The sequence below is a fragment of the Cyprinus carpio genome, chromosome A16 (assembly GCF_018340385.1).
Source record: "Cyprinus carpio isolate SPL01 chromosome A16, ASM1834038v1, whole genome shotgun sequence".
NCBI lineage: Eukaryota > Metazoa > Chordata > Actinopteri > Cypriniformes > Cyprinidae > Cyprinus > Cyprinus carpio.
Window position 1 is genome coordinate 15,666,370 of NC_056587.1, and position 24,593 is coordinate 15,690,962.

The following is a 24,593-nucleotide window of genomic DNA, read 5'->3' on the forward strand; positions in this document are numbered from 1 at the left end:
CAGGAGTTGTAGGTGGGAGGGAGTGAATTAACAGCGCTCTCTTCCTCCCTCAATACCCATGGCTGAAGTGCCCTTGAGCAAGGCACTGAACCCCTAGTTGCTCCCCGGGCGCTGGATATAGCTGCCCACTGCTCTGGGTGTGTGTTCTTCCATGTTAAATGGACCGTTTCAAATCAAAAACACCAATTCCGAGTATGGGTTACCATAACTGGCAAATGTCACGACTTTCACTTTCACTTTTTCACTTCACTTCAATCCATGTTAAAGGGACCGTTTCAAATCAAAAATGACAATTCTGGTATCATTTACACTCATGTTGCTGCAGATCCTTGTTTCTTTCTTTCTTGTTTTTCCTTTTTTTTTCTCTCTCTCTCTGTCTAGTGAAAAAAGAGATGTTTCACAGTGTCCAAGGTGCACTATATATATATAGTGTATATATATAGTGATATCGGAACTCCAACCATTTCACCATTTGGATCACTCCCCTTGCGGTATTTCTCACAGCGAGTGTAACGGCGGATGCCCAAGTCCACTACAATTTTATAAATAATACTGTTTTATGTCATGGAATTTTTTAAGAGTTTTTAGGCAAGAATGTACTTGTTTAGACTTAAAATGTGCAGTTTGTTGATAAAAAATTGTTTTGATGGTTTCGGAGATGTGAGCTCCAGGGCGTCAGTGGCTGTTCAAGGCTCATGAACCTGCTGAGATCAGCCTTACTTCGGCCACATCTTGTAGAATTTGCAGCTGGCTCTGATGTCTCTATAGTGGGTCAACATGACACATAATTTGTTTTGGGTAAATCTGACGGGCAGTCTCTGGTCTCATGAATCTATTATTTTGTTCCAGAGCAAATAGTTTTGACTGAGGGCAAAATCTCATCGCGTTATATCTTATGTCAAATTGCTGTATTTCAGAGCGCTGCCTTTGCTCTTTTGACTGAATTGCTTAGCAACTTTTATGATGGCTGTTGTTGTTTATTAAATATTACTTTTCAAGAAATAATATTTTATATAAATAATAGTAGTATATAATAATAGTATTTATTGGTAAACGGTTTGTGTGTGTGTTCGTGATGGTGATTTTAGTTACATTGTTCCACCATTCGATGGTGACAAGAGACTGTTTTTATGAGTGAGTCAGCAGTAAAGACTTTTATGTTGAATGAGACTGAAACAGGGTTATAAACAAGAAAGATACCTTTACTTTCAAGAAGTTTAAGACACAGCTAACAAATGCACTGAGCAGCGCTGTCATAGGAAATCACCCTTAACAGATGAAAGGATAGTACGACAAAGATATGGCTTTCCTCAGTGGACATTCAAACCAATATTTTATGCTGAACATGACATTACGCTGAAGAATGAATGCTATATCATAAGAAGCAGATCACAACAACCAATAACAACCACCACCCCATAAAACACTACACAAAACACAGAGATCTTAAAACACAGAGGGCCCCTGTTGGCATGTTGTAAAGAGTGACATTTTCGAATTAGTAATGGAGGCTTGGGCCCAGCTGTTAAACTGTCAACCTGAGATTTGAATCAGTGGTGGAAGGAAGTAGTTCGCACAAAATAGGGCCCCTGTTGGCATGTTGTAAGTGTTATTATTATTTAATTTAATAATTATTCCTAACCTGCATTTGTTTTGTTAGACCACAGCCTCTGGTCTCTCTTCATGTTTTTATATAATTATAAATTTGAGTTCACTGTGGCTATACCCTTTCTAAATGTACTGCTATATACCATTTACTGTAGGTACTTATATGCACACTTAAAGCACTAATACCTTTAAAGTGCTAACATGTATTGCTGGGTAAATAAGGTACAAAAGTGTACCTTTTAAAAAGGTACAAGCACAGTGACAACTTTTGTACCCTTTTATTTTTAAGAGTGTACAGGTTTAGAGCAATATTGAGTTGAATAGATAATAATAAAAATTTATGTAATGGTTTGTATGAGTCCCCTGTAGGATGCCTCTGTTAGCTTTTTTTTTTTTTTTTGTAATAGGATTGTGAGCCTAAATGAGGGCTTTAAATCAGCAGCATTTAACAACATAAAGCACTAATATTAGATCATTTTGAAATGTTAGAATGAGCAATAGCTTTAATGATTGTTTTTTGCTGGGATTTCCTTATATTTGACACCCTTGTGTGCTTTGATGCATGGCACCATGTCAAGCTACTGTTCTCTTGACTGCATTGTTATATTTAACAGTAGGCGATGAATAGGCCTACATGAAATCTGCGCCCACAGAACTCTGCAGAAAGACAGAACTGGAGCAGCTGCCATTCACCAAGACATTCCTCACCCCTTATGTGTTTAATTAAATATTTTGGCTTATTAATTTTAGCCACTGATAAGTGTCTCATTGTATAGGTAATTTTTTTTTTTTATTGATCAAATAAATGCATCTATGGTAAGCATAGGACATATTTGACTCGGGACCTCAAAACCAGTCTTAAATGTCAATTTTTCGGAATTGAGATTTATACATCATCTGAAAGCTGAATAAATAAGCTATCCATTGATGTATGGTTTATTAGGATCAGATTATATTTGTTCGAGGTGCACCTATTTGAAAATCTGGAATATGAGGGTGCAAAACAATCAAAATACTGAGAAAATCACCTTTAAATTTGTCCAAATGAATTCTAAGCAATGCATATTACTAATCAAAAATTAAGTTTTGATATATTTGTGGTAGGAAATTTACAAAATATTTTCATAGAACATGATCTTTACTTAATATCCTAATGATTTTTGGCATAAAAGAAAAATCAATAATTTTTACCCATACAATGTTTTTTTTGGCTTGCTAAAAATATACCCCAGTGACTTAAGACTGGTTTTGTGGTCCAGGGTCACATTTTCAAAAACATAATAATACACTGACCCCAAACTTTTGAATGGTGTGTGTATATCGATGTGTATATTTATGTACATTTAAAGCACATCACATTTAGGTGGTATTTTGGACTTTTATTCACAACAATATTAAAATGCACCATAAGTATCATATAATATGTGCATCGTATCTGAGCAAGTTAACATCACTGATAACATTTTAGGGGAAGTCATGCTTCAACTTATGATGATTTAATGATGCTTATGATGTTTTAAAGCAATCACCACTGTGCCACATCACTAGTATTTGGGGGAAAAATAGCTTGTATCCTGAAAAGTAAAGCTATTTGTCAAACAGCTGGGCTTTCAACTGAAAATATGAAGTAGTCAATAGAAAATACGGTCAGTCCCAGACACTGGCTGAATGTAGCCATAGAGTATTGGGACTGATTGAGAGTGACTGGTCTGATATCCTTAATGCCTGTTAATAACTCCATAAAAATATGGATTACAGGCTTTGAGACTGTGCACCAGTGGTGTTTACGGACTCTATTAGTGATATGGTTCACACGCACGTGCATACACGTACACACACACACACACACACACACACACACACACACACACACACACACACACACACACACACACACACACGCACACACACACACAGACACACACACACACACACACACACACACTCACACACACACTCACATAAACCCTCAGGAGGGCACACTGTTGCTCTGTGTGTGTGTGTGGTTGTGAATAAGCAGGCCATGTGACAGCAGTGGCTGTGTGTCCTGAGTGTTCCGCTTTGTGACTGTGTGCTCTCGTGCTGTGCTAAGCCTCTCCGTGGTGATAATGGTAGACAGGGAGCAGAGTAAGGGGACAAATTCACAATGAGAGGAAGTGATGAAGCATTCTGTCGGCCCCCTGTCAGCCCACAATCCTGCACAGCCTCTGATGGCTGTATTTATTGCCGGCCCACTTCCACCTCTTCTCTGATAACACGCATTGACAAACTTGCTCTCCCACACTTGCTCACCACACACACAAAAAGAGACCGAAGACACCTCAATGGCAGCTGTGGGAATGACACATTTGCACCCTCCCTCCTTCCTGTCTCTGCTTCTTGCTTTCTGTTTCTCACCTCAAATCACCTCTCAATGTTTCTTTCAAGGTCTGAATACAGTGTGAGCCCCTGTTCCCTTTTGTGGATGTTTTTTTGTTTTTCTTTTTATAAGATTTTTATTCATTCAGTAATCCAGTTATTTTTACTTGCTAAAGACCTACAATCAAGGACTAACATTTTTATTAACCCAATCACCTGAGCTGTAAAATAATAATAATAATAATAATAATAATAATAATAATAATAATAATAATAATAATAATAATTAGTAGTAGTAGTAGTAGTAGTAATTATAAATAACAATAATACATTTATAATAAATTATTACGTAAAATATAATAATAACTATAATAAAAAATTGTATGTAATAAATTATTATTATTTTACAGTAATAATTTAACCATTTATTATTTTTTATTATTATTGTCCATTTTTATTACTGGCTATTAATCTGTCTATTAATTTGCTATTACCCATGTTACATAAGGGCGATTATGGTTTGATCCATAATAGACTTCAAATGTATCTCTTATTCAAAAAAACTGGAATGACTGTTGAAATAGAAGTATTTCATATTAAAACTATATCCACTTAGCTAAATCCTACTTTACAGCAGAATATTTGCATATGATCTCCATTAGATCGGCTATCCATTAGATAGCATATTATCTATGTAGTTCCTTATATGACTTCATTACCAGGTTTTAGGACTAAAAATACTTGCTACAGATATTTATTACATCCTGAAACATTGGGATCAAGTACATTTTATAAATACAGTTTTGTCCTCTTGCTCCTTCCTGTCTCGTCATATGATTAGCAGAGGAGCAGACAGCTGTCTAACTGTGAGTGACAGACTGATCAACCCGAGTTAATCAACCGCTGTGTTTCATATATGAGTGACCTGTCAGTCAGAGCTCTGTCAGTCCATCCAGTCAGGAATGGAAACCTTCGTAACCACAAATCCGGGGCTGGAAAGGTAGAACAGAAGTAAGCTGTTGTTTAATTACCATCTGAGAACTCGGATACCATTAACAACTTCTATTACCATCTGTTTTGGCCAATCTGATCTCAGGCAGACTCTGCTAAATATAGGTTTTGTGATCCAGTGACCCCACTTTTTAGTTTTATTTGGTGTGAAAGAGAAATGTCATGTTTTCAAGTTGAATGAAATGAGAAATGACCAACAACAGCAGAGTTAAACAATAATTATTTTTTATGAACTGTGTAAAGCAAAGAAGCAAAGAATAATATTTTTTAATTAAAAAATGTAGTCAAATATAGTCAAAACAAAAATAGTCTAAGTAAATATCTTTCAAGATCTGAGTGAGTGTGAGCAAGAAGCAGCAAAACATTGTCTGGGCTCAAAATCAAGAAGCACAGATATGTTTTATTGCTGCCAAAAGTAATTAATCTTCCCGCTCTATGGAAATTAATCAGATTATTTGGCCACGTGGCCCGGCAAATTTCATCTTCAATCTCATTCCTCCCGCAGGCTTGGCCACCTCGCCCACCTTCACTCTCTGCTTCAGAAACAACACAATCTTTTCCAGCGGAGACATCTGTCATTATCTCCACAGGTCCTCACACATTCTTCTGCACTTTTAGAGTTTAGCTTGCATATCCTGCCTGAAGCTACAGAAATGGCTAATAATAAACTTATAATCATATGAAATGTTTCAAACTTTGCAAAGTTTTTTTTTTTTTTTTTTTTTTTTGCTTAAAGGCATAGTATACCCCAAAATGGAAATTGTCATTTACTCACCCTCATGTCATTGTATGCCATACAGTATAACTTATTTTCTTCCGTGGAACAGAAAAGGTGGATTTCTGAAGAATATCCTGTCTTCTTTTTTTCAGCATAATGAAAGTGAATAATTTTTGGGGCTGCCAAAATGTCAAAAAAAAAAAAAAACACCTTAAAATGATCACACTGTAAATGTGGTCATATGACTCATAATTTGAAGCTATTAGGCATGAGAAAAGGCTAAAAATTAAGCTGTCATTTACTAAATTATACATTTATTTGGAATATAGCATACACATTTTCTTGACTTAGTAGTAGTAGTAGTAGTAGCATCTGTTTGTGATTGAGTACATATGTGTACATGCTGCATTATATTTACACCACATCACCACATGGTTGTCTACTTTATTTTAAATTATTATTATTATTTATTATTATTATTATTATTATTATTATTATTATTATTATTATGTATATTTGTGTCTTTCTGATCATGGATTACATTTTATTTGATGCTGCAAAAACAAAAAAACAAAAACACTTTGTGTAGAGACGATGATGATTATTATTATTGTATTTGTGAATGAGTATGTGTACATGGGTAGATTATATTTGCACCATTTCTTATTTGTCTTATTATTTTATTTATTATTTTATTGTATATTCGTGTCTTTGTAATTGTGAAATTAATAAATTACTTAAATTAATGCATTTTTATGCGATAACACGGTTAAAAGGTTAAAGAATGCGTTGGGAAAGCATGTGTTGACCCCCTCATCCTCAACATGGGCTGCATGCGAAAACTTAGGCAGGTGACTTGCTGCCTCGCTGCAATACAACGCAAAGAATTCAAACTCACCTTAAAACCAAAAAAACAACAAAATAAACTGATTTTGGACAGGCTTCTGAGGCAGAGTAACGGTTTGATGATCTACAGCAAAATATAGAGAGCTTTGTTGGTAACTAAGTGGATATTTCATTACTGCAATATTCATTTCTCGCTAGAAATGACATAAAAAGTGGAAAACATTGATCAAAAACATACATTTACTCGCAAACAGACCACTGACCGCAACTGTCGGACGCCATCTTTATTTTTTGGCTTAACTGTCACAGAATGGAACGAAGGATTGTGGGATATCAAAGGCAGCGAAGGATACATCTATGCTGACTTCATAAATCGGACAGATGAAGGCATCTCAGGAGACAGGAACTGAAACTAACATTGAATTCGGACGTGCCTTGATGCCTTCCTACCTTGGAATGCGTCCTCCGAAGGCAGCATTTTTCAGTTTTCAGATGCAGCCATGGTGTGCACAGTGAGATAGCAGACCTGCTCAGTGGAATCACCTACAGTACCATCATGTCAGGAATACTGCATCAAATGTCATCATCTACATCAGGGGTTTCAAACACAATTTCTGGAGGGCCGGAGCCCTGCAGAATTTTGTTCCAACCCTTCTCCAACACACATACCATGTAGTTTTCAAATAAGCCTGAAGTACTTGATCAGTTGGATCAGGTGTGTTTAATTAGGGTTGAATCTAAACTCTGCAGGGCTCTGGCCCTTCAGCCATAGAGTTTGACACCCCGATGACATCTGATGCTATATTTGTGACATGATGGTACTGTAGGTGATTCCACTGAGTCAACACACACTTCCCCAATGCATTCTTTAACCTTTTAACCATGTTACACACCCCGTGTTACAAAGTTATTATGAATGTGAGCGACCAGTGCAGATGACCAAGTCGTTCGCGAGGACTGATTCATGGCATGAGTAGTGTAACTGTGTCACAAGGGGTTTAATTCATGCTCGCACTCACTCACACACACATGAAGTGCATGTCACTGTGGGGTGAAATCCTGTCACAGATGCCCCGTATCAGTTTACACCTTAAACACTTTGCTAATGAATGTAACTGACACACTGTCCCAGTGCACTGATGAAGTAGCGTGTTCCTCTGTTTATTGCCCACCAGGCCCCAGGCGTTTGATAGGTCACAGTTTAGATGGGTCAGGACTAACTTCATTCAAGTAGATCTATCAGACATATGGGTTTCATTTTATTGCATGTTTTTACCTGAATGGTGCATCTTGCATTGCACACTCTTACATTACAACATTACTACTGAAAATGAATTAAGAAATAATAATAATAAAAATAATAATAACAATTTAATTAATGGTTGTCTATTATTTTGAGAAAAAAAGCCAACTTTGTTGTTGTTGTTGTTAATCATATTATTTATTTATTTACTTACTTTCTTACTTATCTACCTAACCTTTACTAATTTGTGTGCAATGTGCATAAAACTGACTGGTCCATTGGTGTGTTGGCAAAAAAGGTTACAATTCTTAAAACAAAACAAAACAAATAAAATACTAAAATAAAATACTACTCTTTCTATTTGTGCATTTAAAATGCATCAAATTGCGGCAGGCCCACGGGTGTGTTGGCAAAATAAATAAATGTTTTTGCTTAATTCATTTGTTTATGATTTATTTAACTGGTTCTTTCTCTTTCTAGAATTGTGGTTATAACTGTATGCTTTCTGTTTTTATTTGTTGTATGCCTGTGCAGAATAGTCCCATTTGGCTGCTCAAGGAATTACTGGAGGACCCAGAATGTCTTACGGATCCATTGATGCGGGCTCTTTTGGAAGCAGAAATCCGTTTGGTGGGCCCACAAGGCAGGGATACCAGCCAGTAGGTAAAGACCCATTTTTTCACACTCACAGGCAGAAGTTCTCTCTATTAATCACCAGGCATTGTTGAAAAAAATGTTATAAATCATTTGACAGAGACAAAGATTTTGGTCCCTCCTCATTTACTAAGGCACGGCATTATGCATTTATTCCCTCTCGATAAATCATCATAGGATTAATAAGCCATATGGCTAATTTAGTGACTAATTTCTGCCTCGTCGGAGTTCTGATGTGTTTAGTTACAAGCAATACACATCTTGTATTAAACATTGTCTTAGATAGGTGCAGTATAATACAATGTCATGCTAGCAGAAGAGCTTGTTAGATCATTCAAAAGGTTTGAGCATTTCGCCAGCTCAGTTAAATCAACAACAACAACCACAACAAAAAGTTGCAGCTGAAAATATTACATTCCCAAAAGAAATATGGATATGAAATATGGAGAACTCTTCTGTTGTGCATGGGCAGAGTAAAACCTGAAGCCTTAACATGTTAGTGAATGCCAGGTTTTAATATAAACACAGGATCTTAACTGACTTACAAAGTGTTTCTAGAATGTGATTAATATCAGAGAAGCATAACCAAGTACATATTCACTGACTTTTTTTTATTTTTAGGTCATTCTGTACGCACATAATCTGGGTTGACCTTTCATTGACGCACTTCAGCCATAAACATAAAAATAAATGTAACAAGCAAGGAAGAAAAACTAAGCATAATGTGAAGGTGTTGTTTACTTTTACTCACACTTTCCCTAACTACTCTGACTGGCAAGTAACTAAGTCATTTGCTAGCGCTCATGTAATTTCAAATGCTTTCCATGTTCTTCCATGGAGCACAAAAAATGGATTTTAATTATAACTAAACATACTAAAGAGCAAGTTTTCTTGAATAGTTCACCCAAAAATCTGCAAGCCATCGGAGAACAAATTTGGAGAAATTTAGCATTAAATTGCTTGTTCACCAGTGGATCCTCTGCAGTGAAATGGTGCCATCAGAATGAGAGTGCAAACAGCTGATAAAAGCATCACAATAATCCATAGATAGATAGATAGATATTAAATAAGTAATATTTTAATATATATATATATATATATATATATATATATATATATATATATATATATATATATATATATATATATATATACATCAGATTCAGTTATGTGGTGAGACACACACACACACACACACACACATTGAATACACACACACACACACACACACACACACACACACACACACACACACACACACACACACACACACCACACACCACACACACACACACACACACACACAAAACAACTATGCACAGAGAACATATGTAAATATACAGTACATAGAAATTAAAGATTATGATTATTGTTTTGTTTTAATTGTATTTAAAAAATATCCAAGAAACCCTAACCAATTTAGCTACTTAAGGGCAAGGAAAACTGTTGCACACTATGCCTTCCTGCAGTTGTTGTGTAATACAGATAATGGCATGCATGACGGGACGTGTCATAAGTGTGAATTTAAGCGACATTTTCAGTTCATATGAATTAATTTGCATGAATACAATATGTTTTACAGGAAAGCATTGGTACGAAAGTGAGCAGCTGAAATGTCAGTCTAACAGCATGTGCCTTTTGTTGCATGGTTTTTGTAGTAGAGTTTATGTTTTTATCAGAGCCGTGCAGGAGAACGGGGTGTGACAAATGTAAGAGAACACCTTAAGAAAGGAAAACAACATCTTTCTCGTACAGAACCTCTCACAATCAAAACATGCAAGACCACACAGCATGACCTCAGTACATCACACATTGAGAGATCTCTCTCTTAGTCTGAGCGTTTGTCTGCTGCTGGTCCCACAGGACAACAGCGAGAGAGCGAGGCAGCTTGAGTTCTAAGAGACAGGGCTTTGATCACAGGTAGCTTGTCAGCTTTGCTGTGTTTGGGCTCCTGCATCAGGCTGGCTGAAGAGGGGCTCAGGCGATGATCAAAGCCGGGGTTAAGTCTCTAATGGAGTTGTCAGTCGAGCTAATCTTTCCCCTCCTCTCCCCTGCCAAACCTTTTAACTCCCCTCCAGCAGCATATGCGTTTCTCTGCCGTTTTCTCTCTTCCTCTATCACTGTCTCTTTCTCTGCAACTGTTTACTGCTGTCATTCTCCTTTCTCCTCACATCCATCTTCACTCTATTCCAGCTAAGCAGCACCAACTCTCTCTTCTGTTTTTCTTTCTTCATCTGTTACTTGTTTGTAAGCTCTCTCTACCTTTCTTTCTATGCTTTCTTGCTTGTTTGACTGGTTGTTTGTTTTCTTCCTTCCTTTTCCCCTCCTGTCTGTCTTTCTGCCATCACTCTATCAAGCCTTCCAATACGGGAAGCATGGAACCAGCCTTTTCTTGCTTCCTTTTCTTGCTTCTTATTCCTATTTTCATTCTTTCTACCATCGACTCCTTCCTCTCTCACTTTCTTTTCCTCTGTCCTTCTTTTCATTCTGTCTTTCTGCAATCACTCCCCAATCACCTTTCTTTCTTTCTTTCTTTCTTTCTTTCTTTCTTTCTTTCTTTCTTTCTTTCTTTTTCTTTCTTTCTTTTTCTTTCTTTCTTTCTTTCTTTCTTTCTTTCTTTCTTTCTTTCTCTTCCATCACTACTGCTTGCTTTATATTCTTCCTTCCTTTATTGTTCCTTTCCATCTGTCTGTCCATTTGCCATCACTCCATCAAAGCTTCCTGTTCTTGCTTCTGTTTTTCTTTGCTTAACCCTTCTTCCTTCTTTCTTCAATCACTCCCTACCTAGCTCTCAGTTTCTTTTCATCCTTTTCATTCTGTCTTTCTGCAATCACTCCCCAATCACCTTTCTTTTTCTTTTTTTTCTTTCTTTTTCTTTCTTTCTTTTTCTTTCTTTCTTTCTTTCTTTCTTTCTTTCTTTCTTTCTTTCTTTCTTTCTTTCTTTCTTTCTTTCTTTCTTTCTTTCTTTCTTTCTTTCTCATTCCTTCAATCATTCCTGCCTACCTGCAGGCACTGTCACAGCACAACCTGACCATATCTGCTCCTGTCATGGTCCTCACCATGTGATTTATTTTATTTATTTATTTTTTTCACTAATGGTTAACTGCACTGTTGTCTCCCACCCACCACAACAACAAAAAGAAAAATCTCTTCATGACACAACAGCATCAACTTAATCTGCTTACTCTACGACTCTACAACGCTCCAGCCTCTTCCATTTTCATTAGGGAGGTTTGCGGGGTGGGTCTGTCTGTGTGGAGAAACTAATGAGGGGATACTGAAACACCAGCAGGTACTGCACAGCCGTCATGAGTGGCCAAACCCGGGGCATGCTGTCCATCCATGCCAGAATGATCCAAACAGAAGGAAGAAATGAGCTCAGGTGTCGTGCCTCGTTCAGAGAGAGAAAGTAGAACAAACAGCCTGATACCACACACACACACAGCTACAAAACACAGGCCTGATTGTCTGCCTGTTCTAAGCAATGTGGTGGGTGTCTTTGTAAGATCTTTTTTTCAAGGATCTTTGGCATTGTGAGTCGGGGTTTTACATATAAGTCCAATTACTGATCTTTTGTCTCATTCTATGAATTGCAACCCTCTCAGACTTCTCAGAGTGCAATTTCGCGTAAACCTGTATGATTGTCTATAACCATATTGCATGTTATGAGACAAGATGTGGAAGGCAAATTGACTAAGGAATAAAGGTCCTTTCACTCACAGAAGTAATCAAGTATTCCATGATCACCTAGAAAAGCCACGTTGTGCGTCAATGTCTTGATTGCGTTGTAATCGGCGGGCTTGGGGAGGGGGGAGTCTTTTAGTATATTTCAATATGGATTGTGAGATTACATCAGTGTAATGAGAGCACATTTCGTAACGTTTAGCGACAAGTTAAGTGCTGAGAAAGACTGGAAATGTCAAACATTACATGTTAAATAGCCATTAACGTATTTGAGCCTTGTTTTTTTTTTTTTGCGCTTTCACTTGTAAAAGAGCAAAACGTCCAAAGCGCTGTCTTTGGGTTGGTGTCCAGGCTGAATAAACCAAACCTAATTGGGTACATCATGGATTTCTCTGCACCAGAAAGGTCTCAAATATCTGGAAAGCACATTCTCATTAATTTTAATGGTAGTTTCATTGTACACAGATACTTGGATAGCAGTCTATATAGGTATATAATGGTGTCATTATGGCATAGACCTAAACAAATTTGAATATCTTCTTGCCTGCACTCCTTTTCTTTTGGAGAGAATTAATTGACTGACATATTCTTGTATATTCTGTGTGAGGCTACATTTCCCGAACTCAATAACCTTATTTGTGTGTTCTTCTATGACTGAAATTCAAAGTACCTGGAGTTATCTCATGAAGAACCAGGCTTTAAATTTGAGTTTGGCTTTCCAGAGAGAACCACAAAGTTGTCTTCACAGATTAGAGTAGCTGCCTAGTCCTGAAATCCCCACAGCTAAAGATTCTAAATGTGTGGGGTGTACAAGTGTGTGTGTGTGTTTGCAGAAGAAGACTAGAATAGGGGTGCAAAGCACTGCCAGAACCTACCGATGCACTCACTGGAGCTGCTCATGCTGTGCACGCAACCTAAAACACACAGTGACTTCTGGTGTTGACGAAAGCAAAGAAACATGCGTGCAGTAAGCAGTGCACTTCAGGCTTGGTTTTTAAGTGTTTTAAAAAAACAATCACCTAATCGGAACATATTTAGCAGTACTAAAACATTCTGTAGTGTGCATGGATCCTTTTAACGTCCCTAATCAGTATTTTTGTTTTGTTCTCCATCCTTAAAACAACAGAAATGTACTTGAGTAGTAAAATATTAAGACTTATTTTCAGAAAATATATATTAAATTACTTTTTTTGTTGTTGTTCTTGCCCCACAAAAAACATTAAGCAGCACAAGCATTTTCAGAATTAATAATAATACAAATAATAATAATAATAATAATAATAATAATAATAATAATTAATATATATATATATATATATATATATATATATATATATATATATATATATATAATTATATATATATATATATATATATATATATATATATATATATATATATATATATTCTGTTGCTCTCACAGACATACAAGTGGTATTGGTATAGACAATTCTTAAATTTACAGAAATTATACTGCTCCATGCCATGATTAGGAATTCAGAATCTATTATTTCAGAAAGTCATGTGATGGTGTTGTGCAATTATTTGTGTGTAACCTCCTGAACCAGGAAAACACCCATAACGCTTATCTTTATAATGTTAGATGGATGAAAACTGAATTAAGATTTCAGCAAAACTATCATGTCACTCATACATGCTTTGATTCCCTTAGTGAATCATTGTGTGACAGGCCTGGTGCTTGCACTGCGAGGATAAGGACCCATCTCACACTGCATCATACATACAGTATCGTCTGACAGCCATCTCTGGCCTATAAACCCCTCTCTCCCTCAGCTCATCTCAGTTTTTTTTTACCCTCCCTCTGTCACAGCTCTCAGGCAATACGTGGGATTACTTTCTAGTGTTTGAGTTTGCGTTTTCCCGTGTGTGTGTGTGTGTGTGTGTGTGTGTGTGTGTGTGTGTGAGAGAGAGAGAGAGAGAGAGAGAGAGCCACATGCTGACCTCATGCATAACAAGGAGAATGCTTTTGATTAAGTCATTTCCTGATTTGAGAGTATAATTGAACACCCTGCAGAATCTGCATTTGCAGCCTCGACAAACAATTCAGAAGGGCAGAAGTTAATTTGTCCTGTGTCCCAGATATTCATATAATTATATATAATTTATAATTGATATATAATTTTCTCACCACAGACTAGAGAAAGTGTTTGGTAGTTTTGTTTTTCAGCACTTTCTACAACACATTTTGTCTCGGTTTATTTCCAGAGGCTCCTACTCTCACACCAAAAGATCTTTGACATTCTGTTCTGTTTTTAATTCATCTTCAAAGTTTAGCTGATTCATGAAAGATCTAACATGTGACTTAATAAAAGTATTGAAACATAGATATTAAAGATAAGTAGATTTCCATTTCCAGAAGAAATTATCAGCATCAAAGTTTTAATATAAGCTTGTCTCAGGTTTTAGGATTTGATTCTATTTTAAATTAAATGCCAGAACCTTTTTCATGACACTCGTGTTTTGTTTTGTGTTGAGTGTATACTATTTATAATGCAAATAAATAAACAAATAAATAAATAAAAACATAAGAAAGAACACGAATCACAATTAAGTATGTAAATATTGTCGTTACAGTATCGTAGTTACATTTTGAATGTACATTCTAATTAAGTTTAAGGGAGTTTTCCAAGCTTAAAAACTATAGTATAAGTATGAAGTTAAAATTAAATTAAAATTGAGAAATACAGAGAACGTCGTATTTAGTACCTGTCCTGTAGTTGTAGGTGTTGTGTAGCAGAAGCATAGCTAGAAGTGCTGAATACAGCAGAAAATGTGCTTAAAACCTATTTGTCAACACAGTCTTTTGCAATATACTCTAGGCTTTAATGCAGAAATATAACATACTGAAGTGAACTACTCAGTATGTTTTTTTTATTTATTTTTATTTTAAAATTTCTATATATATATCTTAATTTAATTTCTTTATTTTCCGCATTGAAATGAATGGGTTACATTAGTAATCACACAATATTCTCAAAATATTACCCAATAAATAAAAAAAAAATAAAAATAAATTACAAATTAAACTACAAACAATTCTAATCTCAACAACAGCGGAACAACTACATTGATCTTTGAATGTGGCACAGACACAAAGCAAATAACAAATAGACAAATAGCATCACAGGTGATAGGAAAAATGTCAGAGATTCCCAACACAATAAGTGTGTGTGTGACGTGAGTTTAGCTGAATCTAGGTCTTATAAAAGGGTGATAGATAATCTTGCTGGGTCTTCTCACATGTGCACAGGAAGTAGTGCCCTTGTGGTTCCTCCTTCTACTGTATATGAAAGGATACTGCTCAATGCAGAGTGAAATGAATATGGAACATCCATCTATCACGGTGATGGAGGAGAGAGAATGAGATGTGCATAGCTGGAGGCCAGTGGCGATAACAGTAAGGGCACAAAAGGTTGTTTCCCTGAAAAATGATCCACTGAGAATAGCTTATCACCTTTGTAGTGCACACATACACACATAAACACAAACACATCTGGCTGGAAGCACTCATTTAGATAATGTCAAACGCTTCTCGCTGTCATGTAAAACCTAAAATATTTGTATTTTTAACCTGCTTAACTATTAGTCACATGTGCAATGTCATGAAGTCTGCATTTTCTTGCTCTTTACCTGAGTATTAATGTAATTTATCATGTTCTAGCATTGAGAACATTTTTGGTGATGATCAATATTTATTGATATTGCCTATACAAGTCAGCTCATAGTCACAGTCAACAATGTGTCCTACACTGAGGCTTTTGTTCACGATGAAACATTCTTAAAGTTCAAACAAAATGAAAATTTGTTAAAAAATGACTCACCCTCAGGCCATCCATGATGTAGATGAGTTCTTCATAAGAACGGATTTGGAGAAATTTAGCATTACATCACTTGCTCACCAATGGATCCTCTGAAGAGAATGGGTGCCGTCAGAATGTGAGTTCAAACAGCTGATAAAAGCATCACAATAAACTGCAAGTAATCCACACGACTAGAGTTCATCAATTAACATCTTGTGAAGTCTGTAAAAAAAAATCCATCATTACATACATTGTGCTTTAACGATAATAGAAGCATGATTGTAGAAATAAAAGGTGGTTTCGAGTCCCTCTAGCATCCTCCTGAGCAGCATTCATGAGTTCTTTTTTCTTACTGAAAGGTTTCTGCCTTATTTGTAAAAAAAATAATTGAAGAGTTATTTTGGGTGCCGCATACATGCTTCAGTGGACCAGCAAGAATCATGGACAGGAATATTTGCTGCTCTTCCCTTTTCCCCCTCCCTTCTGTCTTTACCTGTGTCTTCTGTACCAAATCCAAACCCTAGAATATGCATCTCCGCAAATGATTGCCTGTGATTTTACCCTCTCAAAAGCGAGTGCATTAGAGCACAGATGAAGATTTGTGAAAAACAGCACGTCAATTACAGTCATTTTGAGTGCAGAGGTAGACAAAAGCTGAGAGACGAAATATTTATGTGCATTTGCAAAGGGCTAGTGGGTTGTACTTTGATACAGAGGTTGTGCAGTGGATTTTTATTAAGAGCTCTTAAAGATTACCTTTTCCTATAAGGGTGTGCATGATACATGCTTTTGATGAAGAAAATGACTGTGCCCACACACCCATTTGGGTGGCTCACGGCTCAATCTGTTTAGGTCTCGCTGCTGCCCAGAAACCTGGTGTGTTTTTGATTCTGCTTTGTTTGGCTTTACTTAGCAGAAATATGGAGACCCTCATGAATAGGATGTGCCAGCTATATAAAGATAAACTATATGCATAATGTGCATTAGTCAAAGCACTTTGTAATTATAATGATAGTTTCCTAAAGCCTAAACGCATGGCCTCAAGTGGCCTATTGCTTTAATAAATAAAAATAAGTGATGTACTGTGTGTATTATAATGAATAAATAGTTATAATTAATTACACAGTTATTTATCCTATTTATAATATATAATCAATAAATGTATCATCAATAAATAAATGCATAAATATTCTACCAAAAATTTGTGGTGTGTAAAATGTCATGATTTCTTATGTTTTTGAAAGAAAGAAATATTTTGCTCACTAATTTATTTGAAAGTGTGTGTGTGTGTGTGTGTGTATATATATATATATATATATATATATATATATATATATATATATATATATATATATATATATATATATATATATACAGTTAAAACAGTAATTTTATAAATTAATATTACAATTTAAAATAGCCATTTTCTATTTTAAAATGTAATCTATTCCGGTGATGGCAAAGCTGAATTTTCAGCAGTCATTACTCCAGTTTTCAGCATCACATGATCCTTCATGCTCATCCAATCAGTTTTGAGTTTGAACTATTTGTTTTAATATCACTAATTTAGAATAAATTAGCTGGGATACTATTTTAACATCCAATAAATTACCAAACATCATCTTTAAAGGATGTGCTTTAAATAAAATTTTGTCAATATGTAAATACATTTTTTCCCTTCTACAGCTACACAAGTCAGTCCCTCAGAGCTGCAAGATGTGTTCCAGGAAACCTCCTCTAACATCTTTCAGATCAATGCTAACGGTGAGTTTTAAAAGCCTTCAAATATTCGGAACTTGGATGGCATAATGTATGAGTCGTGAGGTGAAAGTGACACATTTAAAAACAGAAGTTTCTGGCTGTTCTTTTTAGTGGTAACACTAGAGAAGAACCTTCAATCGCTGGGAACATCCAGAGATACAGCAGAGCTACGGCAGAGTTTGTAAGTCAACACACACACACACACACACACACACACACACACACGTAAACATGAGATTGCATGCTAAAGGTGATTTGATCTTAACACCTATATATATATATAAAAAAAAAAACTCCCAGGACCTTTTATTGCAGTAGAGAAAAGCAGATTTGTGCTATATTATGATGTCATGATATTCCCTCACAGACCTTCAGTGGTTTTAATAGCTTCCCTTTTGCTGACTCTCTATAGAGCGCTTTGAAACTGACCAACATCTGAGTACTCACTCTCACTGTTTCATCGCCTACCTCCCAACATGTATTGATTACTCATCTGACTTTTGTAGTCAGGATACCACAATTACTAAATCTTTTTCTGATGACAAAGTAGCTGGTCTGAAATTGCTGTTGTTTGAAATGCATTACACAATCTTTGTCCAATGGTGGATAATCAATTAAAACAATGATTTTTTGTTAATGAAAGCACTGAAAACCTAATACAGTCTAGCGTGTGTGTGGTTGTTTTTTTATTTCCCTTGAAGAATCACCATCCCTAGGGCGCAACATGACATCTATTGTTAGCTATAAAGCCTTGGGCAGATTGGCTGCCTAAAACCAAATGAGATAAGCAGCAATGTCTTTCTACTGCTACACCCTCTGCTGTTCTTGTGGAGTGACTGCACACTAGATAATAAAGAATTATGAGCCAAAATTATATCACAAACTGCATAACCGTGTAACATTCCCCTTGTGTACTGCTACAGTCTTGTCTTGTAGGGAATTTTGTGAAGTGTAGGTTTATTGCAGACAGCTAGTCTCAAGCACACCTGAGTCTTTTAGCTGATGTGAAAAGTGTATATATATATAGGGTGGTTAGACTGAGTATATATATATATATATATATATATATATATATATATATATATATATATATATATATATATATATATAAACGTTGTATCAACTTCATTAGTGTCTGCATGTAACAAAGTTGCACCTGCCTATCTCACTTTTTATTTGCATCTCTCAGTTTTTCAGTCTTTTGAACCCTCCATTAGAGATGGATATTACAATTCCACTGGAGTTCCTTGATGATTTTATTTAACTGGACCTAACTATATACAAATAGATGTATGCCTACATTTTGGTGACACATTTTAATTTTAAAATAAATTACTTTTTATTATGACAATATACTAAAATATGCAAATATTGGTGTATGAACATTCACCATTAATTGCAATGATTTAAAGGAGTAGTTAACCCAAAAAAGGTGTTTCAAATCTGACTTTTTTTCCTCTGTAGAACACAAAAAGTGGATTTTAAAGAATTGTGCTGGTTGCTTATTTCCATACCGTTACAAAGAATGGAAAGCAAGGCTTTCTAGCCTTAAAAAGACACAAAAGCAACATAAAAGTCTAATAAAAGTAGTTTGTATGAGTCATGTGCTATATTCCAAATTTTCTGAAGCCATATGATATAAAAGTCACTGTAAATCTTGACCTCCATTCTAGCTGTGTTTGGAATGTTCATAAGAGAAGGAAATAATGCCAGGATTTTAATTTTTGAGTGAACTATTCGTTTGTCTCATCGTGAGCGATGTGTTAAGGAGGATACATATAACACAATAACACTTCTCTCATAAGTCAACGGAAGTCCATAAATATCAACGTGAGCAAACCAGCTACAGTGAGTGTATATTTAAAATACCATACTTACTGTAGCTCATGTTTTTCACATTTTTATGTTTATTTATTTTTATTTTTTTCTCCATTTTCTTTGCTGTCTCTTAGTTGACCTTGAATGTGCTTCCCTACATGCCAGGTTTAATCCTGCTGCTCCAAACAGGGCACTTGACAGCAACCCCCTCTCTCGCTCTCTCTGTTGCTTGCTCTCTGACTCTACCCATTTTCTTACACTCTGCCCTCTGCTGCACCCCAGCCATGATTCTATTACAGCCAGTTTCCACAGAAACCTTGCAGTTCCAGGGTCATACCTCCCAGATGGCGATATGTCGCCCAAAGGCCCTGGCAGACTGCCCCCCCCCCCACCACTCCACCCCCAAAAACGTCCTCACACACACACACACACACACAAACATTTGCTCACTCTACAATGTCATAGGCAAGCCAAAATATGGACTGCCAGTGCACTGAAAATGCACTGACTCAGAGTGGACTTCAGAGACTGGAAATAGAAGAGACAGAATGCTTTGTGTGATTTGTGGGTATTTTATTGCATGACTTAATCTATAAAAATGTTCTTAAAGGGATAGTTCACCCAAAAATGAAAATTTGTTGTTTATCTCCTTACCCCCAGGGCATCCAAGATGTAGGTGACCTTGTGTCTTCAGTAGAAAACAAACGAAGATTTTTAACTCAAACCGTTGCAGCCTTTCAGTCATATAATGGAAGTGAATGGGAATCACAGCTTTGAGAGTCAAAAAATACATACATAAAACCAAATTAAACCCTGCAGCTCGTGATGATACATTGATGTGTAAAGACATGAAATGATCAGTCTGTGCAAGAAACTGAACTGTATTTATATCGGTCCAAACTGTATTTATAATGCCTGAACTGTCCTGAGTGCATTCGCGTCTTCTTTTTTAGCTGGTGCGTGATGTGTTCTTCTTGCTTTACGGCAGATCGCACACTTATAAGTGCATTACCGCCACCTATCTCTCAAATGGACCATTGACATTCCTTATTTTGATTGTAGATAGTGTCAATGGTCGATTTGATATATATCTATATATATATATATATATATATATATATATATATATATATATATATATATATATATATATATATATATATATATATATATATACACACACATACAGTATACATATAGTACACTGTTTAACATTGTTTCTAAGTGAGAATTTGGCATGTAATCAAAAAAAATAAAGCACAAGTCAATTTAATAAAAATATTAATACATACACGATAAATCAATAATCATAAAGCATAATAACTTTTATTTTGAATATTAAAAATAGATTACTTGATTATTGAAAAAAAAAAAATTGCTAGTTGCAGCCCTAATCTCAAGTGTTAGCTCAACAGCTTACAACTCTAAGTGTTTGTATACATGCGGTACGTCATATTCCAGTGAAAAATCGTCTCAGGTTAGGTTTGTAACCATGGTTCCTCGAGGGAACGAGACACTGCGTCTGCATTAGTCTCAAGGGATGAAGCAAGCGCTGGCAGAGATGCCGGAAGTTTGGCACTGCGACGTAGCTTCTCGTTCCCTCAAGGAACCATAGTTACATATGTAATCTGAGACGATCCTCTTCAGGAACTCGAGCTGCATCGGAAACGCTTTGGGGAACGAGAATGCCCACGCCGCCAGACTTGGACCAACCTGCAGCATCGCAGATGTCCTGCATAGAGACACCTGCTAGGAAGGCCTTAGAGGCCACCACACCTCTAGTGGAGTAAGCCTTGACCCCCAGGGGCGAGGGGAGATCAGAGGACTCATAGGTTAAGGAGATGGCATCTACTGTCCACCGACTGAGGGTCTGTTTTGTAGCTGGAAGACCTCTCTTAGGGGGACCATAGCAAACAAACAACTGGTCCGCCCTTCTCCACAGGGCAGCTCTGTGGACGTATGTGTCCAGTGCTCACACTGGACACATACAGTTAAGCTTCTTCTGGTCTGGCTCCCTGAAGGGAGGAGGACTGAAGGCCTGGAGTACGACAGGGACATACACCACTCAAGGGTAGAGAAAAGCTTTGGCCAGACCGAGTGCAAAATCTATGTAGGACGGGGCCATGGAAAGGGCCTGTAGGTCCCCAACTCTCTTGAGAGAAGATATCGCCAACAGGAAAACAGTCTTTATAGTGAGAAGGTGATCGGAGATCTCTTCGATAGGCTCAAAAGGAGGCCTACAGAGAACCTCTAACACCACAGCCAGGTCCCACGTGGGGACACGAGAACATACCAGAGGCCTCAGCCTCAGCGCACCATGGAGAAAACGTGTAACCAGGGGGTGTCTGCCCACTGACTGGCCACCGAGAGGGGCATGGTAGGCCGCAATGGCCGCCATGTAGACCTTCAGGGTGGAGTGGGTCAACCCTGCGGAGAAGCGGGCCTCCGGGCGTGGATGGACTATAGTGCCCTCTGCCTGTGAGAGGAGATCCCTCCTGACAGGAATCTCCCATGGAGAGCCATTGAGGAGGGAAATCAGGTCCGAGAACCATACTTGGCCTGGCCAGAATGGGGCTACCAGCAGCAGCCGGACCCCGTCCCGGCGCACTCTTCTCAGAACTCCTGGAAGCAGAGCAATCGGGGGAAAAGCATACAGACGAAGACTCTGCCACGTCTGTACCATGGCGTCCAGCCCCAGTGGAACTGGATGAGTCAGAGAGAACCAGAGGGGACAGTTCGATGTCTCTCAAGTCGCAAACAGGTCCACCTGAGCCTGCCCAAAAACTCGGTGTGAAGCCGCCATTCCCTGGGCCTCGGCCCCTGATTCGACAGGATGTCTGCTCCCAAATTGAGATGCCCAGTAATGTGAACTGCTCTCAACCACACAAGGATCTGGTATGCTAGTTTGTACAAACTACATGAGCGCAGACCTCCTTGGTGGTTGATGTAAGAGACCACCGCTGTGTTGTCGGTGCGCACCAACACATGGTGACCTCTTAGGTCTGGGAGAAAATAATGTAGTGCTCGAACCATGGCCAGCATCTCTAGGCAGTTTATATGCCATGTCAGATGGCGACCACTCCACAGACGGTGGGCAGGGTGGCCACTCATGACCGCACCCCAGCCGGTGAGGGACATGTCCATTGCTAGCATTACACGGTGACAAGGAGCTCCCAGCACCGGGCCCTGAGACAAGAACCAAGGCTTTTTCCACATGTCCAAGGCACGTAGGCAGCGCCACATGACCTTGATCATGTGAAGTGGGTTTCCCCTCGGGGAGAACCCCTTGGTCTTGAGCCACCACTGTAGGGGTCTGATGTACAGGAGGCCAAGAGGTATCACGTTGGACGCAGCTGCCATCAGACCCAGCATTTTTTGAAACTGCTTGACAGTGAGTGACCGGCCTTCCCTCACTCTCGCAACTGCGGCAAGGATCGACTCGATCTGAGCAGGTGACATACGTGCCTGCATCATGGTCGAATCCCACACCACGCCCAGATAAGTGGTCCTCTGTAATGGAGAAAGCACACTTTTGTTGGCGTTTTGTCTTAACACGCTTAGGCCACGGTCCTGCTTAGACGGGGGGCACGTGAGGCAACGCACTGTTTTTGTGCCTCCCTGAATGAGGAGCTGGTACTCGGTGGAGGCTGCCCCTGACCTCTGGAATTAGAGAGCGACACGGGAGGAACCGCTGGAATGCCGCCGCCTGCTTGCGAGCCTCCTGGTACCTGTTGACGACGGAATTAACGGCATAGCCGAACAGGCCCAAGGACATAAGCGGGGTGTCCATGAGGCAGACCCTGTCTTTGTCCCTCATATCGGACAGGGTCAGCCACAAATGTCTCTCCACTGCCACCATAGCTGCCATGGACCGCCCAATGGCATGGGCAGTCTCCTTGGTAGACCGGTGAAGCGCCGAGCCGCACGTGATTTTAAGCTTCCTGGTCTCTGACGTCACCCGCCTATGACGCCTCGCCCATCAATTGGACTAATTACAGACGTGATTCAGAGCGGTTCATGCTGGGGGCATTCCCCAAAGCATTTCCGACGCACCTTGAGTTCCTGAAGAGGATCACCTGGTTAATTAAATTCGACCCATCTTTGTAATCATAGAAACACACATGCAGCAAAACTAAGTGGATTAATCGTTCACATCCTTTGTTTGTCATTGTGCTCGTTAGAGCATTAAACACACAACCCACCCTCATACATACATTCCTACAGAGACTTTTCGTCTTTGGATTGAATGAAACACACACTCGCACTGTCCGTCCTCGTTTCTGCTGAGAAATTCTGTAGACAGAAGGTGAGCCTTATGCTGAGAAGCCTGTAAGGACCGAAATTACATTCAAGTAGTTGGTGGTATTGAAAAGGTTCTTTGAAATTATGGCATTATTTACCCTCTGGGACTTTCCTTCTTTTGTAGACCACTAATGGAGGTGTAACGTGCCATGTTTTATTAATTTTATATGCAACCATGAACAAGGTTTCTTGAGAGCTACAGCAGATGAGAAACTTTTCAGTGAGTAATGACTTAAGTTTCAGTGTTCTTTCTCACACAAAGCTATCATATGGCTTCAGAAGATTCAGGGGCATGAGTTTTTTGGCTACTTTTTGTAATTTCTGGAGCTTCACATCCTCTAGTCACAATTCACAGACTTTCCTTGTATGAAAAAGAGCAGCACCATTCAAAAGCTTCCTCTTTTGTGTTCAAAGGAAAAAAAAAAAGTCATATAGGTTCAAAACAACATGATGACCAGAATTTTCATTTTTGGGTATTCACAGTACTGGGTTACATATTGTTTACAAAGTGGCAGTAAATTATTCATAACTTATTGATTAACCCTAATTTTTCATTTTTCTCTCAACTTTTCCTTTCTAAAAAGTCCTACTGCTTATATACTTTTGGAAAGTCTTCCAGTTTTATGGAACTGCACACACCAGCCAATTGGCAGGTGACTATAATTACATAGAAAATCCAAATAGTTAATAGTACAAATAGTTTAAATCGACATTTTTGTGAATTCATTGATTATTAGCTTTTCACCTCACAAAACCCCTGCAGTTCTTT

The 24,593-nt window shown here is 37.9% G+C and overlaps 1 protein-coding gene across 4 annotated transcripts in view; it reads left to right on the top strand.

Annotated features, from left to right (window-relative positions):
* LOC109053261 (t-SNARE domain-containing protein 1-like) overlaps positions 1–24,593 on the top strand; it is a 105,223-nt gene that overhangs the window by 10,793 nt on the left and 69,837 nt on the right. For all 4 annotated transcript variants that reach the window (XR_006162013.1, XM_042772935.1, XM_042772937.1 and 1 more), the window contains exons 2-4: positions 8,319–8,447; positions 17,630–17,707; positions 17,816–17,885. Coding sequence is in view for 3 of the 4 variants with exons in the window: in XM_042772935.1 (XP_042628869.1) it covers positions 8,363–8,447; positions 17,630–17,707; positions 17,816–17,885 (233 nt within the window). In the remaining variant the exon portion in view is untranslated. The remainder of the gene's footprint in view (positions 1–8,318; positions 8,448–17,629; positions 17,708–17,815; positions 17,886–24,593) is intronic.